The 21,546-nt window shown below is 45.1% G+C and overlaps 1 protein-coding gene across 1 annotated transcript in view; it reads right to left on the reverse strand.

Annotated features, from left to right (window-relative positions):
* TRPC7 (transient receptor potential cation channel subfamily C member 7) overlaps positions 1–21,546 on the reverse strand; it is a 131,099-nt gene that overhangs the window by 26,874 nt on the left and 82,679 nt on the right. The window contains 2 exon segments of the mRNA XM_030318729.1: positions 3,300–3,564; positions 8,037–8,270. Coding sequence (XP_030174589.1) covers positions 3,300–3,564; positions 8,037–8,270 — 499 coding nt within the window.

A 21,546-nucleotide genomic window follows, 5' to 3' on the forward strand; every position in this document is an offset into this window, starting at 1 on the left:
AAATTCTACAGGAGAGAAGCCCCCAGCCTGTGGGAGGTCTAGAGGGAAGATCTGGAGCTAGGCAGGGTGGCCTGGGGAAGGGCACACATTCACCTGAGAGGGGGTCATTCAACTTTATCACCAGCATAGTTGGTACACAGTTCTGAGTCCCTGAGAGCGCACATCTCATTTATCCTAACGTGGCTTTTTGCTTATCAAAGATCTCTTAGGGGAACCACCCTAGAGAGCAAAGGGTGAAAGATGACATTTACAAAAATCCATTCTTTCTTCTCTACTTCACCGCTCTATTGACTGTTTCCTGTTCAATCACATGCCCTCACAGCTGCACATCCCATTTTAGGAACTGCCAAGGCCATAAATTCCCTGTCCTTTCTCCACTGTGCTTGCCTCTGCCACACCTTTTCTTCCCTTCCCCATCCTGGAGGGCCTGGGTCCTCTTTGGTTGGATCTCTCGTGTCTGGAAGGTCTCCATTTGCTTCCCAGGACATGGAACAAGCCAACCGCATTGCCCCTTTCTTCTGCTTTCATCTTTTCCCATGACTTTCCTGATTCCCACTGATTCCTTCTAGAGATTAGCGGTGGTGCGTCTAGCTGGGAATTGTGGCCAGGTGAGCCCTGCTCTTAGGTCTGACCTTTTTCATTTTCTCCTGTGTCCTTGCACTGACCTTCTGAGCAACTGTGGGCCAGTAGTACAGGCTCCTTGTGAGGAACAGGGAGAGGGCTTGCACAGAATACCCAGGGTCCTTTCTGAGAAAAGGAACAGAAGTTCACATGGTCAGATCCCCAGTCTTTGGATAACTCTACTGCCTAGAACCTGGCTTTGTTTCCCCTGTTCATTCCATCATTCTTGTTCACAAAGAATTTAGTGAGCCATACCGCGTGCACGAGGCATTGTGCTAGACTGGAAACACAGGAGGGACCCCGAGGCCCGACCAAAGAGCGTTAAGAGCCTTTGTTCATTGGTGGACATCGTGACTGTTGTTCAATAACCCCCACATCCCATGCTGAGTGGGTACATCTAGCAGATCTAGAGCGAACTTGCCTTTGGGTGATTCAAGCTTATTTCGTTCCTGCAACAGCTAATCACTGAGTATTGGAGTCATGTAAAGTAGTCCAGCTGATTCAATAATATACTTGGCCTCATCTGCACAACAGTTTGTAAATGAGGCTGCTGCTCAGAAAGGGTCCTGTTGAGCCAAATCAGTACCCAGGTGTCTGCTCTTGCAGTGAACCCTCCCCCGCTTCCTTATTCCTCACTGCCATTCACTGGAGCTCCCTTGTACACCATGCCCTGCATTTGATACTGTTGATACCAATCCTGTGAGGTTGGTCATCTTGGTCTTCTTACTTCAGACCTGGGGACACTGAGGCCCAGGGGATTTAAGCACTTGCCCAAGGCCACGCGGCCGGCTTCCCCTCTGGGAAGAGGAGAGCTCAGTCTGAAACCTGGTCTGTCTGAGCCTTGGGCTGCTGTGGGCTGAGGGCAGAGCCAGGCATCTCTCCGGTGCATTTCTCAGCCCTGGGCTAGGCACCTGCTCTTTGTAAACACAAACTACTCTGTGCCAGAGAGTAACCGCTTCTGTGGCTCAGCAGCACCAGGGTCCCGCCCTTCTAGGTAGGTCCTGTGGGCCAGGCAGCCGAGTCCATGATTCTCAGCTCAGGGGTACAGTGTGCTCCTTGTTCTTGGTTTGGGTTCTCGGCGCTAAGTGTCTTCCCCTGATAGGCGATTTCTCCAGGAGAAGGGCTGCAAGCTGGGAACTGCTCAGGGAACCTCAGTGGCTGGGTTCAGCCATTTTTACTGGCCAGGAAACAAATTCTGGGCCACTTAGGATTCCTGGGGACCCATGTCAGGAAGTGCTGGCCCTGCAGGTCCCAGCTGCTGTGCTTCTGCCTGGAGATCTGACTGTCCTTCCTTCAAGATTCTGGGTGGGAGCTTGAAGAAGCAGGGGGAAGTCCTGAGCCTGGGTGGGCCAAGGAGAAGACCTAGACCAGTAATACTTGTGTGCTGTGGGCCCTTTGCACAACCACTTCAAGTATTCCTAAAGGGATTTATGAACAAGGCAGAGCGTCATTTCCATTTTCCAGGTGAAGACACAGGCATGGATAAATCGAGTGACCTGGCATATGGCCATCAGCTAGTAAACGCCCTTGTCACGTTGTAAACTCAGGTCTCCTTGAGTCTTCCACTAGACCACTGCTCATGCTACTGATGGCCCTCCAGGAGACTGCCTGGCATTGCCCGCAGAGGGGAAGAGCCCTGGGTCTGTGTGGACACAGGCTCAGTGAGCTCCAACACCACCTCCATGCAGGAGGCCATGGCACTATCTTGCTCTGCGGGCAGCAGCCGCTACTGGACCCTAACGTCAGTCGACCTGACAGCACCTTGCCTCTGCTTGTACCCATGCCTCTTGCCTCCCTGCCTGGGCCTTCCCAGCTGCTGCTGATGCACACGATGTCGCTGGACTTGTTCAGTGTCCATGCACTGTCACTGGTTCACCCAGCCAGGTGCAGAGGGCGGCTGAGCGTACCGACACGCAGACCTATCTCTCATGCTTTGTGGATATGGCTCCCCCAGGGCTGTCTTCAAGGTGCTAGGTGAGTTGGTGTCCTCTGGAGTGAATCTTTTTGTTTTCGAATGTGACTAATGGAAGATAGCAGATGGAAAGGCTGTGGCTGATCAACCGGCTATTTCTCATCCTGATGGGCTATTCTGAGATGTGCTATTTCCATATAATCTTCCCAGAGAGTATGTCATGACCATGCTGTACGTTGTGATAGATGGTGGCTAGGTCAGCACCCTGTATCTGCTCTCCTTCCCACCCCCCACTTTCCTCTTTACTTCAGTCTTATTTTGTTTGGCTTGCGACTGCCTTTCTCCAGTAAAGCGCTGGCATGCAACGTTGGCCCTGGGCTCTGTTTTTTAGGCAACACAGGCAAATGCAAGAACGGTAGTAATAGTCCTTGCTTTCATGTATTGAGAATAAGCTGTATCCTTGCAATGAATCTTCAGACTAGCCCTATTAAGCAGGTATTATTTTTATCCTCATTTTAAAGAAGAGAAAACTAAAGGTGAGAGAAGTTGAGGAACGTAAGTGGCAAAAATGAAGGTCTAATACAGAGTAAAAACTGGATTCTTTCAACTCCAGAACCTGAACTCTAAGCTGCCCTTGGATAAAGTTGCTGTTAATTTGTAGAAACACCAAGGAAACACGTGCCAGGGGCCACCTGGAAGAGACTCCTAAAGATTCCAGGGGGGAGGGGGCAGGGAGACCCTCCGAGGAGAGCCCTGGGTTACTCACGTTGTAAACGCTGGGTTGTACTTTGCACCTCGGTAGTAGGAGTACAGATTGAACATTCCAATCATGAAGGCCACAAATACCATGATGAAAATGACCATGAACTTGAAGATATCTTTCACAGTTCTCCCCAGCGAGATCTGCAGGGGTCCAAAACTTTCATTGGCTGGCAGGATGTATGCAATCCTGGAGAAGCTCAGCACGACAGCGATGGCATACAGCCCTTCCGATATGATCTGAGGGTCTGAAGGCCACCACTTGTCCCTGGCTGAAAGAAAATAATCCGGGTTACTCGTGGGGTGGGGTGGGGGGGGGCAGGATCTGCTGTAGTGACTTGTTTCTGGCGGAGAAACCAGGTAGGCATTTTTAGAGGCCTCTAACCTCATCATTGCCATTCCTGCCCTTGAAGTTGATTCCAATGCACTGAAGGTACCACACCTTCCCTCTTGGAATGTGCTAGTCCATCTGGCTGGAGCGCTCTTCCCTCACTTTAAGACCGCCTCATTCCCGGTCATCCTTTAAGACTCTGCTCAAGTGACATCTCTTTCAGGAAGCCTTGTGTGACTCCCACAAACTGAGATGGGCTCCCGGTTCCCCTTGGTTCCCTTGTTATCTGTGCACCCTCCGTCATGGAACTTACCGTGCTGCTTCCTATACTGTCCTCCCTACCATTGTGTGAGCTCCACAAGCAGGGGCTGCTCTAGTCACTGGGGAAGCGTCACGAGGAGGTGGTGGGGCGGGGCACGGGCTTACAGTCAGACAGACCTGAGGTTGACAGTGGCCTTTCTATGCAGATGCTGTATGATGGCAAGCAAGTCAGTTAACGTTTTGGAGCCGGATTTTCTCCATTTGTAAACTGGGTGTAATTTCGTCAACCTCAGAGAGCTGTAGTGGGGGGTAAAATGAAATCATGGATATAAAGTTCGTAGTCAGCCTAGGGCCTGGCACCTGATGGGTGTTGATAAGTGTTTGTTAAATGACTGAAGGAAATACCACAAGTTTGGACTAGCCACAAATCGAAACAGATGAGCACCCATGAGGGCCGGCAATCTGAAGGATCTTGCCCGAGAAAACGTTCTGGGGTTTTGTTCCTCAGGCAGTGTGTGTCTGGAAGAGTTGCTCTGTGTTTGAGCTAGGGTCTCCAAAGTGGTGACCAGTCATCCAGGTTTGCTATGAGAGTGCTTTTCCAGGTGGCCAGAGTCCTGGGACCTGTCCTGGGCGGTCAGGTTTCTGTTTGTGGTCTCTGATGTGAGTCTCAGCAGCCCCGAGTGTCTTCCTGCAGCAGAACAGAGCTGTGAAGGGTTCCTATTGCAGTTCTAATGGCGCAAGAAACAGTGTCTGTCACTGAAAAGCTCCCTGCTATGTGTCGGCACGTACAGTGTTTCTCGGGTGAGGGCGGCGCCTTCATCCTGGGGAACTGTATGTGGGTGTCGGCTGTTTTCACGAAGCAGGGGCAGGAGGATTACAGGGATGCTAATATCCCGCATCGCTCCAGACAGACCCGTAGCACGAAAATTGTTCTGCTAAAAAAGCCAAGAGTCTCCCTGTTGAGAAGTGCTAAGTGAAACATCAATTGGGAAACATTGAGAAACCTAAATTAGCCCTTACTCTGTACATTAGCTGTGATTTTAGTGACAGTCCTGTAGAGTAGATATTATTATTGCCATTTTAAAGATTGGATTTGGGGTATGGGGTCTTTTTCAGAGCCAGGTAAATGCAGATAGCAAGGAGATTACATAGCAATTCTTGGCACCCTAAGGGAAATGGAAGAAGAGGAAACTTTTTCTTTATTTTCAAAGCTAGACTGTGTTAAACAATTATAATAATAAAGAGCAGTAAGAAACATTTAGTAAGGGAAGCCAGGCCTCTGTTTGCTACAAAGTTCCATGGAGTGCATTCTAAATTACATTTGGAGATACAACACAATTATAGACTCTATGTTCTCATCAAGGTCATAACTCAGAAGTCCAGGAAAGACAAGTAAGGAGAACAAATTATGTTTCTCAAATGTATCTGTCACTCTCTAAGGATAAATAACACATTTGGGTAACATGAAATGACTTCTACAAGAAACACCAAAAGGGATTTCTTTTTTTCCCTCCTATAATTTACCATATTAAACCTTAACTGTAATAATAAAAGCTGCTTCTATAATGCAGTAAGATAGATTTAGCTGTCATCGGACCCTGGTGATCAGGTCAGGATTTCTAGTGAAAAAGTATTCTATTTACATTGCCTTGTAAGAGTTATGATTGTTGTAAAGCAGACAGCAGTGTGACAATTCAGACAAAGGGATTTTCTTCTTTTTGGAGCTCTTTCCTTGAGAAAAATTGTCCTATCACAACCTGAAAAACTGGAATCTGTCCATTCGGAGCTGTAGAGGTTGGAAGGTACCACTGCCCAGATGGCCACAAGGGGGCTCTCTTGCCCAGCAACTGGAGCACAAGTGAACACTATGACAGAGCCAAGAGATTTCCAAGACTCAGGGTGAACCTCGAAGCAGGGGCAACAAGGTGCAGTACTTTGCAGTTGGGTGAGACCTGAACACAATCCTTAAAAGAAACAGAAGGTACGAGTGGACAATATTGCAGCCTGAATCAGGGAATTCAAAAAATTATCCAGTTTGGGGCACCTGGGTGGCTCAGTCGGTTAAGCCTCTGACTCTTGATTTTGGCTCAGATCATGATCTCATAGTTTGTGGGTCTGAGCCCCCGCATAGGGCTCTGCACTAATGATGCGGAGCTTGATTGGGATTCTCTCTCTCCCTCTCTCTCTCTGCCCCTCCCCTATTCGTGCATATGCTTGCTTGCTCTCTCTCTCTCTCTCTAAGAAAAGAAAATCATCCAATTTCTGGGGCTCAGTGGGTCAAGTGTCTGACTCTTGATTTCACCTCAGTTCCTGATCTCACAATTGTGAGATAGAGTCCCTTGTAGGGCTCCATGCTGAGCATGGAGCCTGCTTAAGATTCTCTCTCTCTCTCTCTCTCTCTCTCTCTCTCTCTCTCTCCCCCTCTCCCTCTCCTCTGCTCACACTCTCTCCCTCAAAAATAATAATAAAAAGAAAATTGTCCAATTTAGTATCAAGATTCTCTTATCTTTCTTTGATGAACCCTGAATAGCACAGAGGAGAAAACGTACAAGCCCATTTTGCTTTTAACAAGTCTAATTTTGCTAAACCAACAAATGAAAAGCTAATGGCTTATAATACTACCAGACTCGCCATTTCTCAGTAGGTGTTTCCTTACCACATTTACATGTAACAATCTGCGTAACACAATCCATATGGAATATGGGTAGCAACTCAACAGCTGTATTAAATGGCCAGCCCTCTGCAGCTCATTGCTTTACCTGACTGTGAAGATTCAGAGGTCACAGGAGCCGTGTGACTTCACGTAACAGGGACTTTTGACATTCAAACCTTTCATAATGTAGTGGCTGCCATTAATGAATGCCTATTCAACTAGTTTACTGGTAACAATAACACAAATCTGTTTCTTCTCCCCACTTCCCTTTCTCTTTTAGTACAGAAAGCACAGTGTTAGAGCAGGAAAATGACCTTATAGGCAGTATTGATAATAACTATTACCATTTAGTGAACCTTTAATATTTTTAGAGCACAATGCAAAATTCTTCTTATGCACTATCTTATTTAAGACAAACTTTCTGACATAGGTTTTCTCCTGGTTTTACATTTGGGAAAATAAAGGCTCAGAAAAGTTAGATAAACAGAATCTCAGAGTAAGCTGTAGAAGTAGAATTTGAATCTAAGTTTAACTCCAAAGCCTGGAAACATAAGCACCATGCCATTCTGAATGGTTTTCAGTTCATGTTGGGCCAGGATCCCTTGCTATCCAAGGTATTCCTGTATTTCTGAGAACACTGTAAGCCCTGCCATGGAAGCCCATTTCGTCATCTGAAAATAGGGGCAGAAGAGACCCTCCCCCCCACCCTTTTTTTGAGGCCTTTTTCAAGGATTGGAGTTTATGGTTTAAAATGTCTGTACAGTTCCTGGCACCTAGCAAGTCCTCAATAAATGGATGCTGTAACTCTTATTATTATTAAAATTTCAGTCTACTACCTCCCACCATATGGCCTTGTGGTTTGAAAGAATTAAGTCATCTCCAAAAAAACTAATTTTGCCATGAGAAAAGAACGTTCGGATTGGGCAATTGAGGGCCTATCTCTGCACAAAATACAGGGATCAAATACAGAACGAAAATTCTTTCATCTATACATTTCCTCTTACTGCTCCTGGAGCCACATCAGAAATGAAATCTTTCTTAAAAAAAAAAAAAAAAAAGAAAAAAAAAAAGCAGGGAGCCTGGGTAGGGCTCAGTCGGTTAAGCGACTGACCCCTGATTTCAGCTCAGGTCACGGTCTCCTGGTTGTGAGATCGAGTCCTGAGAGGGGCTCGGTGCTGGGCATGGAGCTTTCTTGAGAATCTCTTTCTCTCTGCCTCTCCACTGCTCGCACGTGCCCTTGCTCACGCTCTAAAAAAAAATAATAAAGGAAAAAAAAATCTCCCAGAAAACGTTCTAAGAGCCTTTCCAAAACAAATCTATCCTTCTAAACACACGAAAATTTATTTCTTATAGTCACTAATTGCACATTCTACCGAGCTGCTTGTGCTACAGGGAGCTGGGCTATGTTGGAGCAGATCCGCAGGTGGAGCCGAGCTCAGGGCCCTGGGCCACGCCCCGGGAACACAAGGCAGGACTCGCTAGAGCGCCCTCTGGCTCACCGTAGGTGAAGTACGCCACTTCCGGCGGAAGTGAGACGTTGTGCAGCGAGTCGTCCTGCACGTGCTGGTCCACGTACAGCTGGGCCTCGCTGGCCTTCAGGAAGGCCATGAACCTGGCGGTGAAGGAGGCCACGAAGATGGACAGCATCCCGAAGTCTAGCAGGTTCCACAGGTGCAGCACGTACTCCCGCGGCCCCTCCTCCCAGATTTCCTTGCATTCGGACCAAATCATTCCTGCGGGAGAGTGAGAAGGTCAGGCTCATTTTCCATTTCCCTTGGCATTTGTGACCACAGCGCGGCACGGAGGGAACCAGGGTATGAATGTACATGTGAGCTCTTAAGAGCTGAGAACCTTGATAGCCAGCGGCAAAGCGGAAACGTGTCTTCGAGGGCCGATTTAGAGACAGGAAATTCTCAGATCGCCAGAAGACCTGTTACCTGCCCCTCTGTTTACAGATAAACCTTCTCTAGGATTGAGGAGAAAGTTCTCATCCTTTCATAGATTCTTGGAGGCATTATAGGAGAAATACAGTGTCCAACATTTTTGCATTTTAAGAACTGAGAGGTTTTAAGGAAACATCCCTTTCTAAACGAAATGGAAGGAGACTGAGGGCGAGGAATGGGAAAGGGCTTTCTGAAGGTCCCACATATGGCCTGGAGCCCAGTTGTCCTAACTCACACATTTGAACACTTTCTATATGTCTGTGATTCAGTGAACATTAATTTTGGGTTGTTAGTTTTTTCATAATTTTTTTTTATAACATAACTGGGTTTTAAAAACGTATCTCGTCATTGTAACATATTAAACAGTGTAGAAGTATGTAAATGAAATGTTCCTAGTTCCCCTACCTAACCTCTAAGCCAGCCTTGTGAAGTAACCCAGAATTAACAGTTTGGTATATGTTTCTCTATATCTGCACTGCCAATATCATGGCGGCTAATCACATGTGGATATAGAGCGCATGAAATGTGGCCAGTTGAATGCGAGGTGCTGTGTAAGTGTATTCTAACACACCAGGTATCAAAGACTTAGTAAAAAAAGAAAAAAAAAGTAAAATACTTCATTTTTTTAATAGCCATCACCTGTTGAAGTGACACTATTTTAGGTAAGTTAGGTTAGATCAAATATTGTTAATTTCACCTTTTTATAATGAGGTTACTAGAAAATTTTAAATATGTGGCTTGTGTACAGCCTTGTACTATATTGAATACTGTCATTCTCTTCACTGATGATGTAAAATGAAATTGGCTTAGGTTTTTAGAATGTAATGATTCAGTAACATTCTGAGCACCTACTATGTGTCAGGCACTGTTTGGTGTACGTGTATGTGTATATTATCTCAGTTAAATCTTCGGAACAACCCTGTGAAGTACATCCTGTTGTTATCTCGTTTTCACAGCTAATGTTCCTTAGGCAGAGAGATTTGTAATGTGCCCACCTAGGAGGCAGGAGATCTGGAATTTGAATCTGGAAGGCCTGTCCCTAAAGTCTGTGCCTTGACCACTGTGTTATTCTGCGTCTTCAGAACTAAAAAATGGATTCAGAGCCAGGACTGTGTGGAAAAGACTCTTGAATATTTTGTAAGTGACATTAAGGAGTTTTATAGCCTCTCAAACCTGGGAAAGACTTGACGTCGTACCAGCCCATTCTATGTACTACACTTGGCCTGCATACTTAGGAGGTTAATGTAGTAAAAGAATTGCTAAGTGGTCGGTTAGTGAAACAGTTTCATTCACCAATGCCTCACTTCCAAGAGGTCAGCACTGCCCTGGCTTCTGCGCATCAGACAAGGCGGCCTGCCTTCCCACAGCCTTCTTCTTCTTCCTTAGCCTCCTTTCTTGGTCCTCATCCTGTCCCACAGCCCTTTAGGCTGTTGCTTTCCAAGAGTTGGGCCATTCTCAATTTTCCCTCTGTCCCTGACTGAGCTTCATTCTTCATTTCCTTGCAAATGTCGCACAGGTAAATAACTTGCTGTTTTTCTTCAGAGCTTCAAGGCTACATTTCTGCTATGCAGAGAGACTGCTCTAAGTGGATGTCCTGCCAGTGCCAGATATATCACGTATCCCAAGTTGGCTGCCCCGTCTCCCCCTACCTCACAGCCCCGCCGTTGCCCATTACTCCTTCCTGTGGCCCCAACTCCTCAGGCTGTCACCATGAATCACCACAGTTCTGCAGACCCTCCTCCGGTTGGACTCTCAGTTTTTCAGTTCTATGTCCTTACCTCTTCAAGTACAGGTCAGATCATGGTCACCTGCCCCTGCATTGTACTCCTCGTCCCTAAGATGAAGTCTGGACTCAAGGGCTAGGCTGTCAGACCTTCCTGTGATCTCTTACTGCACACCCTGGATTTGAGCAAATGCTGGTCTCCCTGAATAGTTCCGCCCCGGCCGTTTGCCGGTGTCCCCTTTTCTGTCTCCTCCATACGTCAAACCCAAGCACACTGGCAGATGACCACACTATAATTTGGTAGACTTTGAGGATGCACCTGTCTAAAAAGCTTGGAGTCAGGAATGGTACTAGGAGGAGGGTGCCAGGGTGGCTCAGTCAGTTAAGCGTCTGACTCTGGCCCTGATCTCATAGTTTGTGGGTTCAAGCCCCACGACAGGCTCCGTGCTGACAGCAAGCAGGCTCTGGGATTCTCTCTGTGCCCCTCCCCCATGTTCTCTCTACCCCCCCCCCCCCCCCCCGCCCCAAACACGCACGTGCTCTCTCTCTCCCTCCCTCAAAATAAATAAGAATGAAACTAGGAGCAGACAAAGAGTTATGGGCACCGAAGCATGGCTGACTTGGTCACAGGCCCATGTCCGGCCACAGTGGATCATCTCTACTCTGCCCAGAGACTGTTGTTGTTGTTGTTTGTTTGTTTTTAACGTTTATTCGTTTTTGTGAGACAGAGAGCAAGTGCGGGAGGGGCAGAGAGACAGGATCCAAAGCAGGCTCCAGGCTCTGAACTGTCAGCACAGAGCCCGAGGCAGGCCTCAAACTCACAAATGTCGAGATCAAGACCTGAGCTGGAGACAGACAGACGCTGAATTGACTGAGCCACCCGGGCACCCCTGCCCAGGCAGTGTTTTAATCAGAGTTTTCCCTTTTCTGGTGAAAATGGTCCATTATATAAAAGGAATTGAAACCAAATGTTTTTCTGAGGAGAAAGGCTGTTTAGACAAGTGGTGGCTTTGTTTGAAGCAGTGGATTCTAAGATCTGCATGTCTGTTTGAAATCTGAGTCCCCACAACAGGAAATATCCCAAAGATTACAGGTCTGTTTATAAGACACTGCTGCCTTACCTTCTTTTTCTTAATCAAGCTACACTTCTCAAGCTTACCTGTTCAAAATTTGTATGGTAGTTCAGCAAAGTAAAAATTGTCTTAACACTGAAATCACTTTCGATTGTGCCAGTTCAAATAGATGTTTTAAAAATGTGTTTAGAAAAACCATTATAGGCTGGGAGAAGTAATGTTTATTGTTTTTGTCTCCCCTCAAATTAAAATTCCCAGTGTCTTAGTGGAACTGCTTTTAGCTGGGCACTAGGCAAGTTGCAGGCTATCACTGGCCTTAATTCAGGAAGTCCTGGGTTCAGGTTCTAGCTTGGCCACTTACTGGGTATTTCAAGTGTTGGAGAGATGAATAAAATACTGTGCCAAAGATGGCCCATGGGACTAAAACAAACTCTGGTCTCTACTTGGAGACCCCTCCTCCGGGTTCTTCTTCCTTCATTTGCCCCGTGTGCAAAAACCCCCACAGATACGGAGGCTGACAACTGTAAGTTACCCTCCCCACTTGCATTCGGCGCTCAGATCTTTGGAGAAACGGTCTCCTCTGAGCCCGCCGGTGGTAAATAAATCTCCGATCCACCAAGATCTCTGAGTGCCGCTTGGTTTTTCTGCCAGTATTCCAGCCTGGTTCCATGATACAAGCACTAAAATATTGGGTGTTGGGGTAATTTCAAGCACTAAAAGCTCTGGGAATCTGAAAAGCAGATTGTTTATAGAAGAGTGACTTTTCTGACCAATCTAGTAGCTCCTCCTTGGGCATTGCAAATCATTTCCTCCATAGTCAAATGCCCTCATCAGTTTTACTAGATTTAAATATTAACTCACCCAGGCTAATTTAAATTATTCCAAGGCCATGAGTAAAAGTAGCATGGGCCCAAGGGTTTGAGCAGCAGGAATGCTTAATGAAAAAAGAAATGTGTGAAATTAAGTACTTTAGTGAGTGAAATTAGGCCCCCTGCTTCCGAGGTTCAGCATTTTATATCCGTGCTGGGTATCATGGTCCCTTTCCTCCAGCTTGTCCCTCAGAGGAGTGTTAAAACCCCGGGGCTCAGGGGTAAGGATGCTGGGTACTGGAGCCTCCTTCAAGCAAAATCCCCTTCATTTCTGGATGCCTGGAGTCCAGAGAACAAGGTCAATGAAAATTAATGGGGGGTGGGTGACAGTGGAATAGGCTGGGAAATGCTGGGAAGCCTTGGGAGAATTGAATAGCGACATTTGGGCAGGTTCTGAATAATGGCCTGCAGGCTGCTGAGATGGGGCTTGAGAGTTCAAAAGGTGGTTCCCTCCCATCCTGAGCCTCAGATTCTATTCAGAAGGGATTCCCCCTTCCGAATCCTCAGGGACTTAAACGTGCACATTCCTTCAATGGTCTCAGCCCCAAGGCTTTCTGTACTCTGCCCCAGGGTCTTCAGCGGAGCAGGCTTCCCAGACCACTTCCTGGGGGGACTGTCTGTTCTTTCAGGTCAGCTTCTCATTACCGGGCCAAAATGTAGGTGTTCTGTGAACTTGCAGGAGGGAGAGAGAATATGCCCTCAAGCCCTGACACGCAAACACTATCTCAATGGCAGGTCTTGGCAACAATTCTGGGCCTCAGACATGTTTGGGATTCAGCTGTTTTCCAGGCAGGAAGATGAGGTTAATAGATTTAAAATTTTCTTAACAAAACTCATCCTGTTTCTGTTCTCCCATTTGAGTTGCTGAGTTACTGTGCAAGTGCCAAGGCCCTGTGCTAAGCACAGGTGGACCCCAGTACACCTTCCTAGCAGCCTGAGAGGTTGTTAAACTGCAGTTAATCTGCACCTTCCGGGTAAAAAAAAAAAACCTTCATGCCAAGATGGCAAGTAAGTTGTCCAGAGCCACACAGGCAGTTCAGGACCGTTGCTGCCCACTGTGCTGTCACCTACCACACCCTCTGGGAGGCACAAGCTTAGTCTCACTGGTTAGGAAACTCCTCCACCCACTTAATAGACACTGTTGAGTGCAGACTCCGTTCCAGCCCCCATCCTGGGGATACAATAACCAAGATGTCAGCCCTTCCTTAGCAAGACCAGCCTAGCGCTGGAGACAAATGTATCATAAGCAATAATGAATACTCCCGGTGACAGATGCTGTAATACAAATGTCCAGAGATTGTTGGTGGAGACACAGACACAGGGATAAGAGCAGTCAGTGTTCCGATCTTGTGACCCAGGAGGGTGCCTGGAACAACTTCCATTTGTTCACTGAATGGAGTGAATTCATGGAGGAGGGGACACTTGGTGTGAGGAACCAGGAGTTAGCGTGGTGAGGGAGGAGGGACTGGCAGGGTGTTCTAGATAGTGGGCATGGAAGTGCGGGACAGCAGGCTCTTCCCGCGTGCCTGAAGAGACTGAGTATGGCTCAAGAGTCAGGGAGTGGGGCTGGCGGTTGGCAGCAGGGAAGGTCAGTGAAGAGCCTTCCTTCAGGCCATGAGGAGGAGGCTGGACTGCACTCTGAGCAGCTAGATAGCCCCTAAAGGTGGTAAGCAGAGTAGCTACGTGGTCTGACTTGTTGGGAGAAACTTTGGAAAGTTGACTGGAGCAATCTGCTTGGGAATTTTACCTAAATAAATGGGGAAATGATCAGAAGAATGAATTAGGTGAGGAACTCAGCACATAAAATGTTATGATTCTTGGCCAAACCTTGCCATATGGTTCTGGAGCCAGGACTTAGCACTGTCCTTGAAGAGTTAATAACCCTGGGTGAGTGGAGTGAGGGAGAGGTTGATCATCACAATTTACCCGTGTGAAAACTAAAGTTCAGAGAGGCGGGGCCACCGAGGAGAAAGGGACACGGGATTGGGTTTCCTGACACCCAGTCCCAAGTGTTTTCTTACAGCCCTTTCACAAATGTATTTTCTTACTATGCTGAGCATATATATCTTCAGTTCACTTTCAATACTGGGATGTCTATTTTAGAAAACACTGCCAGGGTCTAAGAGTGCTGTAGAACAGGTCTTTGGACATGAATCTATTCCTTGATGGAGAAATGGCATGCGTTGTGGAGAGGCTTCCTGCGCTCCAAACCCAATGGCTTTTTGGGAATCACTAATGTTACACAGTCCTCTGATGAGTGTCTCTGGAGCCCCAATCTCCAATTGAAAAGCCACATATCATAAGCTGTTAACAGCTACCCCAGAGTTGCCACTGATACTGATAGGCAGGAAGGAGGTTCCTATGGTATGAACTGATATTGGAGGTTCTCTGGGGTGGAAGGAATGATGGTCCCTGGTTCATTTAGGCCCCCAGAAAGCAGCTTGTTTGACAGTGCTACAGAATATGCATGTCTACTGGCAAATTTAGCCCTCCTTCCTCACTCCTACTTTTCTCTTGCTTTTCTTAATACCATGTTCTGGTTTTTCTTCCATTTCTCGGTATGTTTCTTAGTCTCCTTGTGGCCCCCACCCTGTGTTTTAACTCTCTGGGATTGAATTCTTCCCAAATTCCTGCTGGTAGTCACCTAAAGCATCTAGAGTGAAGGCAGAATACATTTCTCATTGGGTTTGACTTTTCCGCAGAACTGTACAGCAGAAGAGGAACAGCATACATGCCCAGTGTGAGTAGAGGCTTGGGGAAGTGAGCTAGAGCATTGTCACACGACATGGCCCTTGAAAGAGGTCGTTGGGAAAACCACATGACCAGATGGAGATGGTGATAGCAAAGGATGGAAAGGGGCAACTACACATTTACATGATTACAGAAATGTTAACATCATTGAGACAGGAAGAAACAAAGGAAAGCATGTCGTCTTGTCAGAGGTGTTAACTGTTAGGAGGAAAAGGAGCACAGAGAACTGGAGGACAGGGTGGAAGAACTTGCCGCTGCAAACAGGTTGGTTTACGAAGGCCTCGCTTTGAAGGAGACTTTAGAGCAGAAGACCCGAGGAGGTGAGGGCATGAGCCATGCACTCTCTGGAGGAGCTCTCAGGTAGAGGGTCAGCCCCAACAGAGGTTCTGAGGTAGAAATGGTGTCAGCCAAGGAAACCAGTGGGGCCGAAACAGAGAGAGTGAGGTAGGAAGTGGTGGGAAATGAAGTGGGGTGAAGAGGTGGAAGGCTTTGTAGGCTGTTATAATGACACTGGTGTCACTCTGAGGGAGATGGGGAACCACTGAAGAGTGTTGAGGCAGAGAGTGAAAAAACCTGATTGTATTTTAAGTGGATCACTCTACGTCTTGTGCGGAGAATTTACTGAGGCCTGGGGGTTCAAAGAGTAGAAGCAGGCCACCTGGAGAAGGCCATCCACCTCTTTGTGGCCACTGTTTTCCTCCATGAAAGGAGCAAGTTGAACTTGCTAGGGTCCTAAGGTTCTTTTCAGCCCGAGGGCAGCTTTTGGTAGAGGGAATGATGGTGTTTTTATAATCAGTCTGTCCAAAGTCCCACATTCATTCGTATGATAGTTATGGGAGAAAAGACCGTGTTGCTGTGTATCTAGATGATCAAGGCTTCCCCGCCCAAGTAGAATTCAAAGTTCTGTCAGTATAGGCCTCCTGCCATTTCAAGGCTCTCCATGTCTGAGCAGAGGGTAAATCAGACTGTAGACTTTAGGATGTGCCAGCAGTGCACACAGTGTTCAGAATCTTTCTCTCAAAGATTAGTAGTACTTTGTAATAATTAAAGAGCTCCAGAATGTATTTAGGGATAAGGTCATGTTAGTCATATTTTACAACTGCTTCCCCAGTATCTGGTACAGCGCCTGATACATAATATAATGCCTAATAACTAGAAAATATTTATCGACAGAAGAATTAAGAAAGTAGAAGAAATATCCCAAGAAGTTCCACATTGCTCCCACCACTGCATCTAGCAAGCCACCTGCCCTGTGCCCTCAATCCTGGCTTCCCTCCTATTATACTGGATGAGGAGTTCATGGCCCTGCTAAGTGCATGTCCTCCACTTGCATACTGGATTCCATCCCCTCTGACTACTCAGGAACTTTGCTTCCACATTTGTTGGTGAGGTCTCAGGCCTCATGTGACTTAATCTGCCAGCATTCGACATAAGTCATCACTCCCTGGTTCTTGACACAGTTATTACTTTGATTGACTTCAATGCCACTCTCTTGGCTCTCCTCTTACCCAATCTCTTTTGCTAGATACTTCTCGTCTTTCATCCTTTAAGTATCATCACGCCTCAGGGCTCGGTCCTCAGTTTGTCTGACCACATTTACAGTCGAGGTGATTGCATGTAATTTCCTTTAAATGTACTGACATGCTCATATTTATGTCTTCAGCACCAGCCTCTCCTTATATACTTATGTACTTCAGACATGTATAGCCAAGTGCTCCTTGACATTTCCACCTGGTTGTCTAGTAGGTATCTCAGACTGAACTCTTGATTTCCTTTCCTGCTCTCTCTCCAAACTGCTCCTCCCCTGGTCTTTCCTGTCTCAGTGAATGGTGCTCTATTATACCATTACTTGAGCTAAAACACATGGAATTTTCCTTGACTGCTCTCTTTCTCTTATGCCCCACACAAAATCCAAAAGTAAATATTATCGATTTTATCTTCAGAATGTAATCACCACCTACCACCTCCTCAAAACAAACCATTTCCTGTCTGAATTAATGTACTGGCTTCCTAACTGGTCTCCTTGCCTCTCTTCTTGTTCCAGAATCCTCTGTGCTGTACATAGCAGCCAGTGAACCCCATCAGAAACTTAAGTCAGATGATGTCACTTTTGTGTCAGAACTTTCTGATGGTTTCTTGTCGTGCTCAGAATAAAATCAAAACTGTGTACGATGGCCTACAAGGCCTTGCGTGATCTGACTCTGCCTACCCCTCTGACTTCATCTGTGTTCTTTCCTCATTCACTAAGCTTCAGCCACATTGGTTTCTTTGCTGTTCCCTTGAATCCAAGCCTTCAACACATACTGATCCCTCTGTCTGGAATGTTTTCCTCCTAGATGTCTGCAAAGCTTACCTTCAGGTCTCTGTTAAAATTTCATCTTCTCAGAGTAGGCAGATGAGAGGACATGCTGTTATCTGCTCAGCTACTCTGAGAAGGTAAAATATGAACAGATCAGAAGGAAGAGAGAAGCAAGCTACTCAGGTCATTATTCAGTTTGTCTCCTCTATCAGAGAAATTTGAGTACTGACTAGGTATTTAAAGATACAAAAAAAAAATCATTATGAAACTTTTTTTATGTTTGTGGTTCTGTTTTAGAAAAAAGAATTCTGATTTCTATTACCAGACATGATGGGATTAGTAAACTAGAAAAAAGAGAAGAGATAAAGAAAAAAAGAAACTATCCTCAAACATTGGAGGTAGCATAGGACAGTGGTCTTTCAGTAAAGGGAAACCAGCACAGTAAGCCATTTGATCACCATATCTTTCTTTATGGTGGCACATTCCAGTCTGCAGTGCATGGAGAGGGATCCCAGAAGCATGGTAGGCAGTCCTACTGAGTTGAAGAGGCAGAGTCTAGAGTTCAGGAAGGTAGAGGTAATTAGACATTGTGTGGCAGAGTCCCAGGGAGAAGGATACTATGCAAACCAAACAACAAAACCACCAAGTCCAGAAAATTACATAGGGGTCTTTTTGAACATTTCAATACTAAGTTATGAATGCCCAGAATAAAACTCCACTAACAGCCAGAGAGCTGCAAGCTGAATAGTTTCCAGAGCTCACCCACAATGGAGAGATGTTTGAGCTCCAACCATCCAGAGTTGAGGTTCCTTGTTGATTATTCAGGGCATTTAGTAGAGACTCCAGATGTGTGTCTCTATAGTATAAGGAGAAACAATCCTTATGGTTAATTTTCTCCAGATTCACTGTAAGAAGGCTTGAAAAGCACCAAACTCATCTGCAAGTAATTTTAGTAGCCTGTCAGAATAAAGCCAAACACTCTTTCAAGGAAGACAACAAAATCTAGATGATCAACAACATAACATATCAAGTGCCCATCATTCAATCAGAAATTACTAACCCACCAAGATGCAGGAAGATGGGATTTATGTCAGGAGAAAGATTAGGTAATAGAAGTTAACCCAGAAGTTACAGAAATGATAGAATTAGGAGTTAAGGATTTTATAACAGTTACTATAAGTATGCCCAGTATGTTCAAGGACTTAAAGGAAAATGTAAACGTCATGAAGAAGGAAATGAAAGATAAAAAGAGAGCCAAAGAGAATTTCAAGCACTGGAAAATATAATAGCTGAAAGGAAACATTCACCAGTTGGGGATTAGAATCACAGACAATGAGGAAAAAGTATCAGTGGACTTGAAGAGAGAAAAAAAGATTGAAAAAAGAGAACTTATCTTTTAGTGATACACACAAAAATGTTTGTACATGATATGTACTTGAGATTTGCTTCAAAATACTACAGCATTGGGGGAAGGGAGCTAGTGAAGGCATAGATGAAACAAAGATTAGCCATAACTTCCTAGTTGTTGAACATGAGAGATTGGTCCATGGGTTTTATTATACTCTTGTCTTGATTTTTATATATTCTTGAAATTATTCATAGTAAAAAGTTTGACAAAAATTAAATAAGACAAAGTGGTTAGACTCTTCTACCTGAAATATAATAGGTAATAGGTCAACAAGTCCACTCCTCCCCAGTACTTTTCATGTAACAGTCTTAAAAACTCAGCTCTGCTTTGATGGGTGGAAACTGGGACTAGGCTATAGAAGTGGGGTCCTTTCTAGCTGGAGATACATGCCTCTTACTGGGACAGTACTCTGATATCCAGGAAGAGAAATATGAGGAATCAGGAGGAAGTCATACTTCAGTAACATATGGTAGCTCTACCTACCCACTTAAGAGCAAGTTAGGTCACACTCACCACAGTCTTCTTCCTGGAGGCCAGTGGGAAAGGTGGTAGGTGAGTGATTGGTGCCATAAATACTCTTTAAGTTTTATACATAAACCCAACATGTGAGTTATGGCTTGTTTGTTTGTTTGTGTTTTGTTCTGTGTCTTACACTTTTCCAGAGACATTCAGATGGCCAATAGACACATGAAAACATGCTCAACATCACTCATCATCAGGGAAGTACAAATCAAAACTACACTGAGATACCACCTCACACCAATCAGAGAGGGTAAAATTAACTTGGGAAACAACAGATGTTGGTGAGGATGTGAAGAAATGGGAACCTCCTCTTGCACTGTTGGTGGGAGTCCAAACTGGTACAGCCACTCTGGAAAACAGTGTGGAGGTTCCTCAAAAAGTTAAAAATAGAATTACTCTATGACCCAGCAATAGCACTACTAGGAGTTTATCAAAAGGATACAGGAGTGCTGATTCATAGGGTCACATGTACCCCAGTGTTTATAGCAGCACTATTAACAATAGCCAAATTATGGAAAGAGCCCAGATGTCCATCAACTGATGAATGGATAAAGATGTAGTTTATATATACAATGGAATACTACTTGGCAATGAGAAAGAATGAAATCTTGCCATTTGCAATAACGTGGATGGAACTGGAGGGTATTATGTTAAGTGAAATAAGTCAGTCAGAGAAAGATACCATATGTTTTCACTCATAACGTGGAATTTGAGAAACTTAACAGAAGACCGTAGGGGAAGGGGAAAAATAGTGTCAAACAGAGAGGGAGGCAAACCATAAGAGACTCTTAAATACAGAGAACAAACTGAGGGTTGATGGGGAGGTGGGGGAGCGGGAAGGTGATGGGCATCGAGGGGTGCACTTGTTGGGATGTACACTAGGTGTTGTATGTAAGCGATGAATCATGGGAATCTACTCGCAAAGTCAAGAGCACACTGTATATATACTGTATGTTAACTAACTTGACAATAAATTATATTAAAAAAAATGGAATCTCTGTCTTAGTCAATTTGGACTGCTATAACAAAGTCACAGGCTGGGTAGCTTATAAACAGAAATTTATTTCTCACAGTTCTGGAGGTTGGAAGTCCAAAATTAGATTGCCAGGCATATTTGGGTTCTGTTGAGAGCCCTCTTCTGGGTTGCAGACTGCTTGTTGTACCCTCACATGGTACCTTCGGGGACCCTTTAACAAGGGCACTGAGGCCATTCATAAGCATTTTGTCCTCATGACCTAATCCCTTTCCAAGGCTCCACTCCCTGATACCATCACATTGGGGTTAGGGGTTTCACATATGGATTTGGGGGGGGGGGTGAATATAGACGTTCAGTCCACTGCAGTGTGAAAGTGTTGAGTTTATCCATGGGGGTATACTAGGGAGAATTGGGATAGGCCTTGAACTGTGAAAGTTAGACCCCAGAACTCACTGCAGCAGGCTTTAATGTCTCTCTACAGCTTTAGTGCCGGTGACTCCACTAAATGAGCCTTTGGTCATAGACTTGCTGGTTGATGGAAAGCCTCTGGTAAGCACGGTATGCTTTCCAGCCTCTGTCCTTTGGATCAAACCTTTATCTCCCTCTTCCTATTTAGAGACCCAGCCCAGAGTCCATATCCCCATTGCTCTCAGCTTGGCCATCTGTAGGATGTTCTCATGTGGTTTGACTGCTGTGGCTCGCTTAGGCTATGTCATTTAATTGCAGCAGGTCATGTGTTGGGCTGTGTTCAAGTACTTAGTTTTTTGTGATTTTGTTGATTGATGGCATACACACTTTGACCCTGTGTACAGTTTTACTCATGTTTGTTAATGTAAACACAGTGAAAATTATACGAATACTGAAATTTTGTGACAAAAGAAAAATCTGGGGTGCATACCATAGGGCGGTTTAATTAATTGAACACATCGTGATACTGCAGAGATGAAATTTTGCAGTTCTGTCTTCAGTTTTGTTTTGCTCAAAAATTCTGATCAAATTCATATTTTTTGATACAAATATTATAATTTATTGATTAGATTTTAGTTATGTACAGTGCCACTGATTATAGCTTTTACAGTTAATTGTTTTTTTCTCCATGTCTAATGTTTTTTTTTTATCAGTTTTGCAAATTTCAGTGTTAGAAAAACCTCTGTCACATTTTGCCTATACAGGTGTGGCTTTTACCATTTTAGTTTATCTTATTGATTTATAGTTCTTATGAAGTAGGCTAAAGAGAGATGGTCTTAGCTAGTCATTGGGGAAATTGGGAACACTTTCTTTGGCAATTCTAGTGGTAGAACTTGGCAGCACAAAATATCACCGCAGGGAGGAATTGCACAGGGTCCTGATGTTCATTAACACAAACAGTGAGAAAATGTTACTCCCCTAACTTTTTAGATTTATATTTATCATCAAGATTCTACTCTATACTAGTAGTCAGTGAT

This window comes from Lynx canadensis, chromosome A1, assembly GCF_007474595.2.
Source record: "Lynx canadensis isolate LIC74 chromosome A1, mLynCan4.pri.v2, whole genome shotgun sequence".
Lineage (NCBI taxonomy): Eukaryota > Metazoa > Chordata > Mammalia > Carnivora > Felidae > Lynx > Lynx canadensis.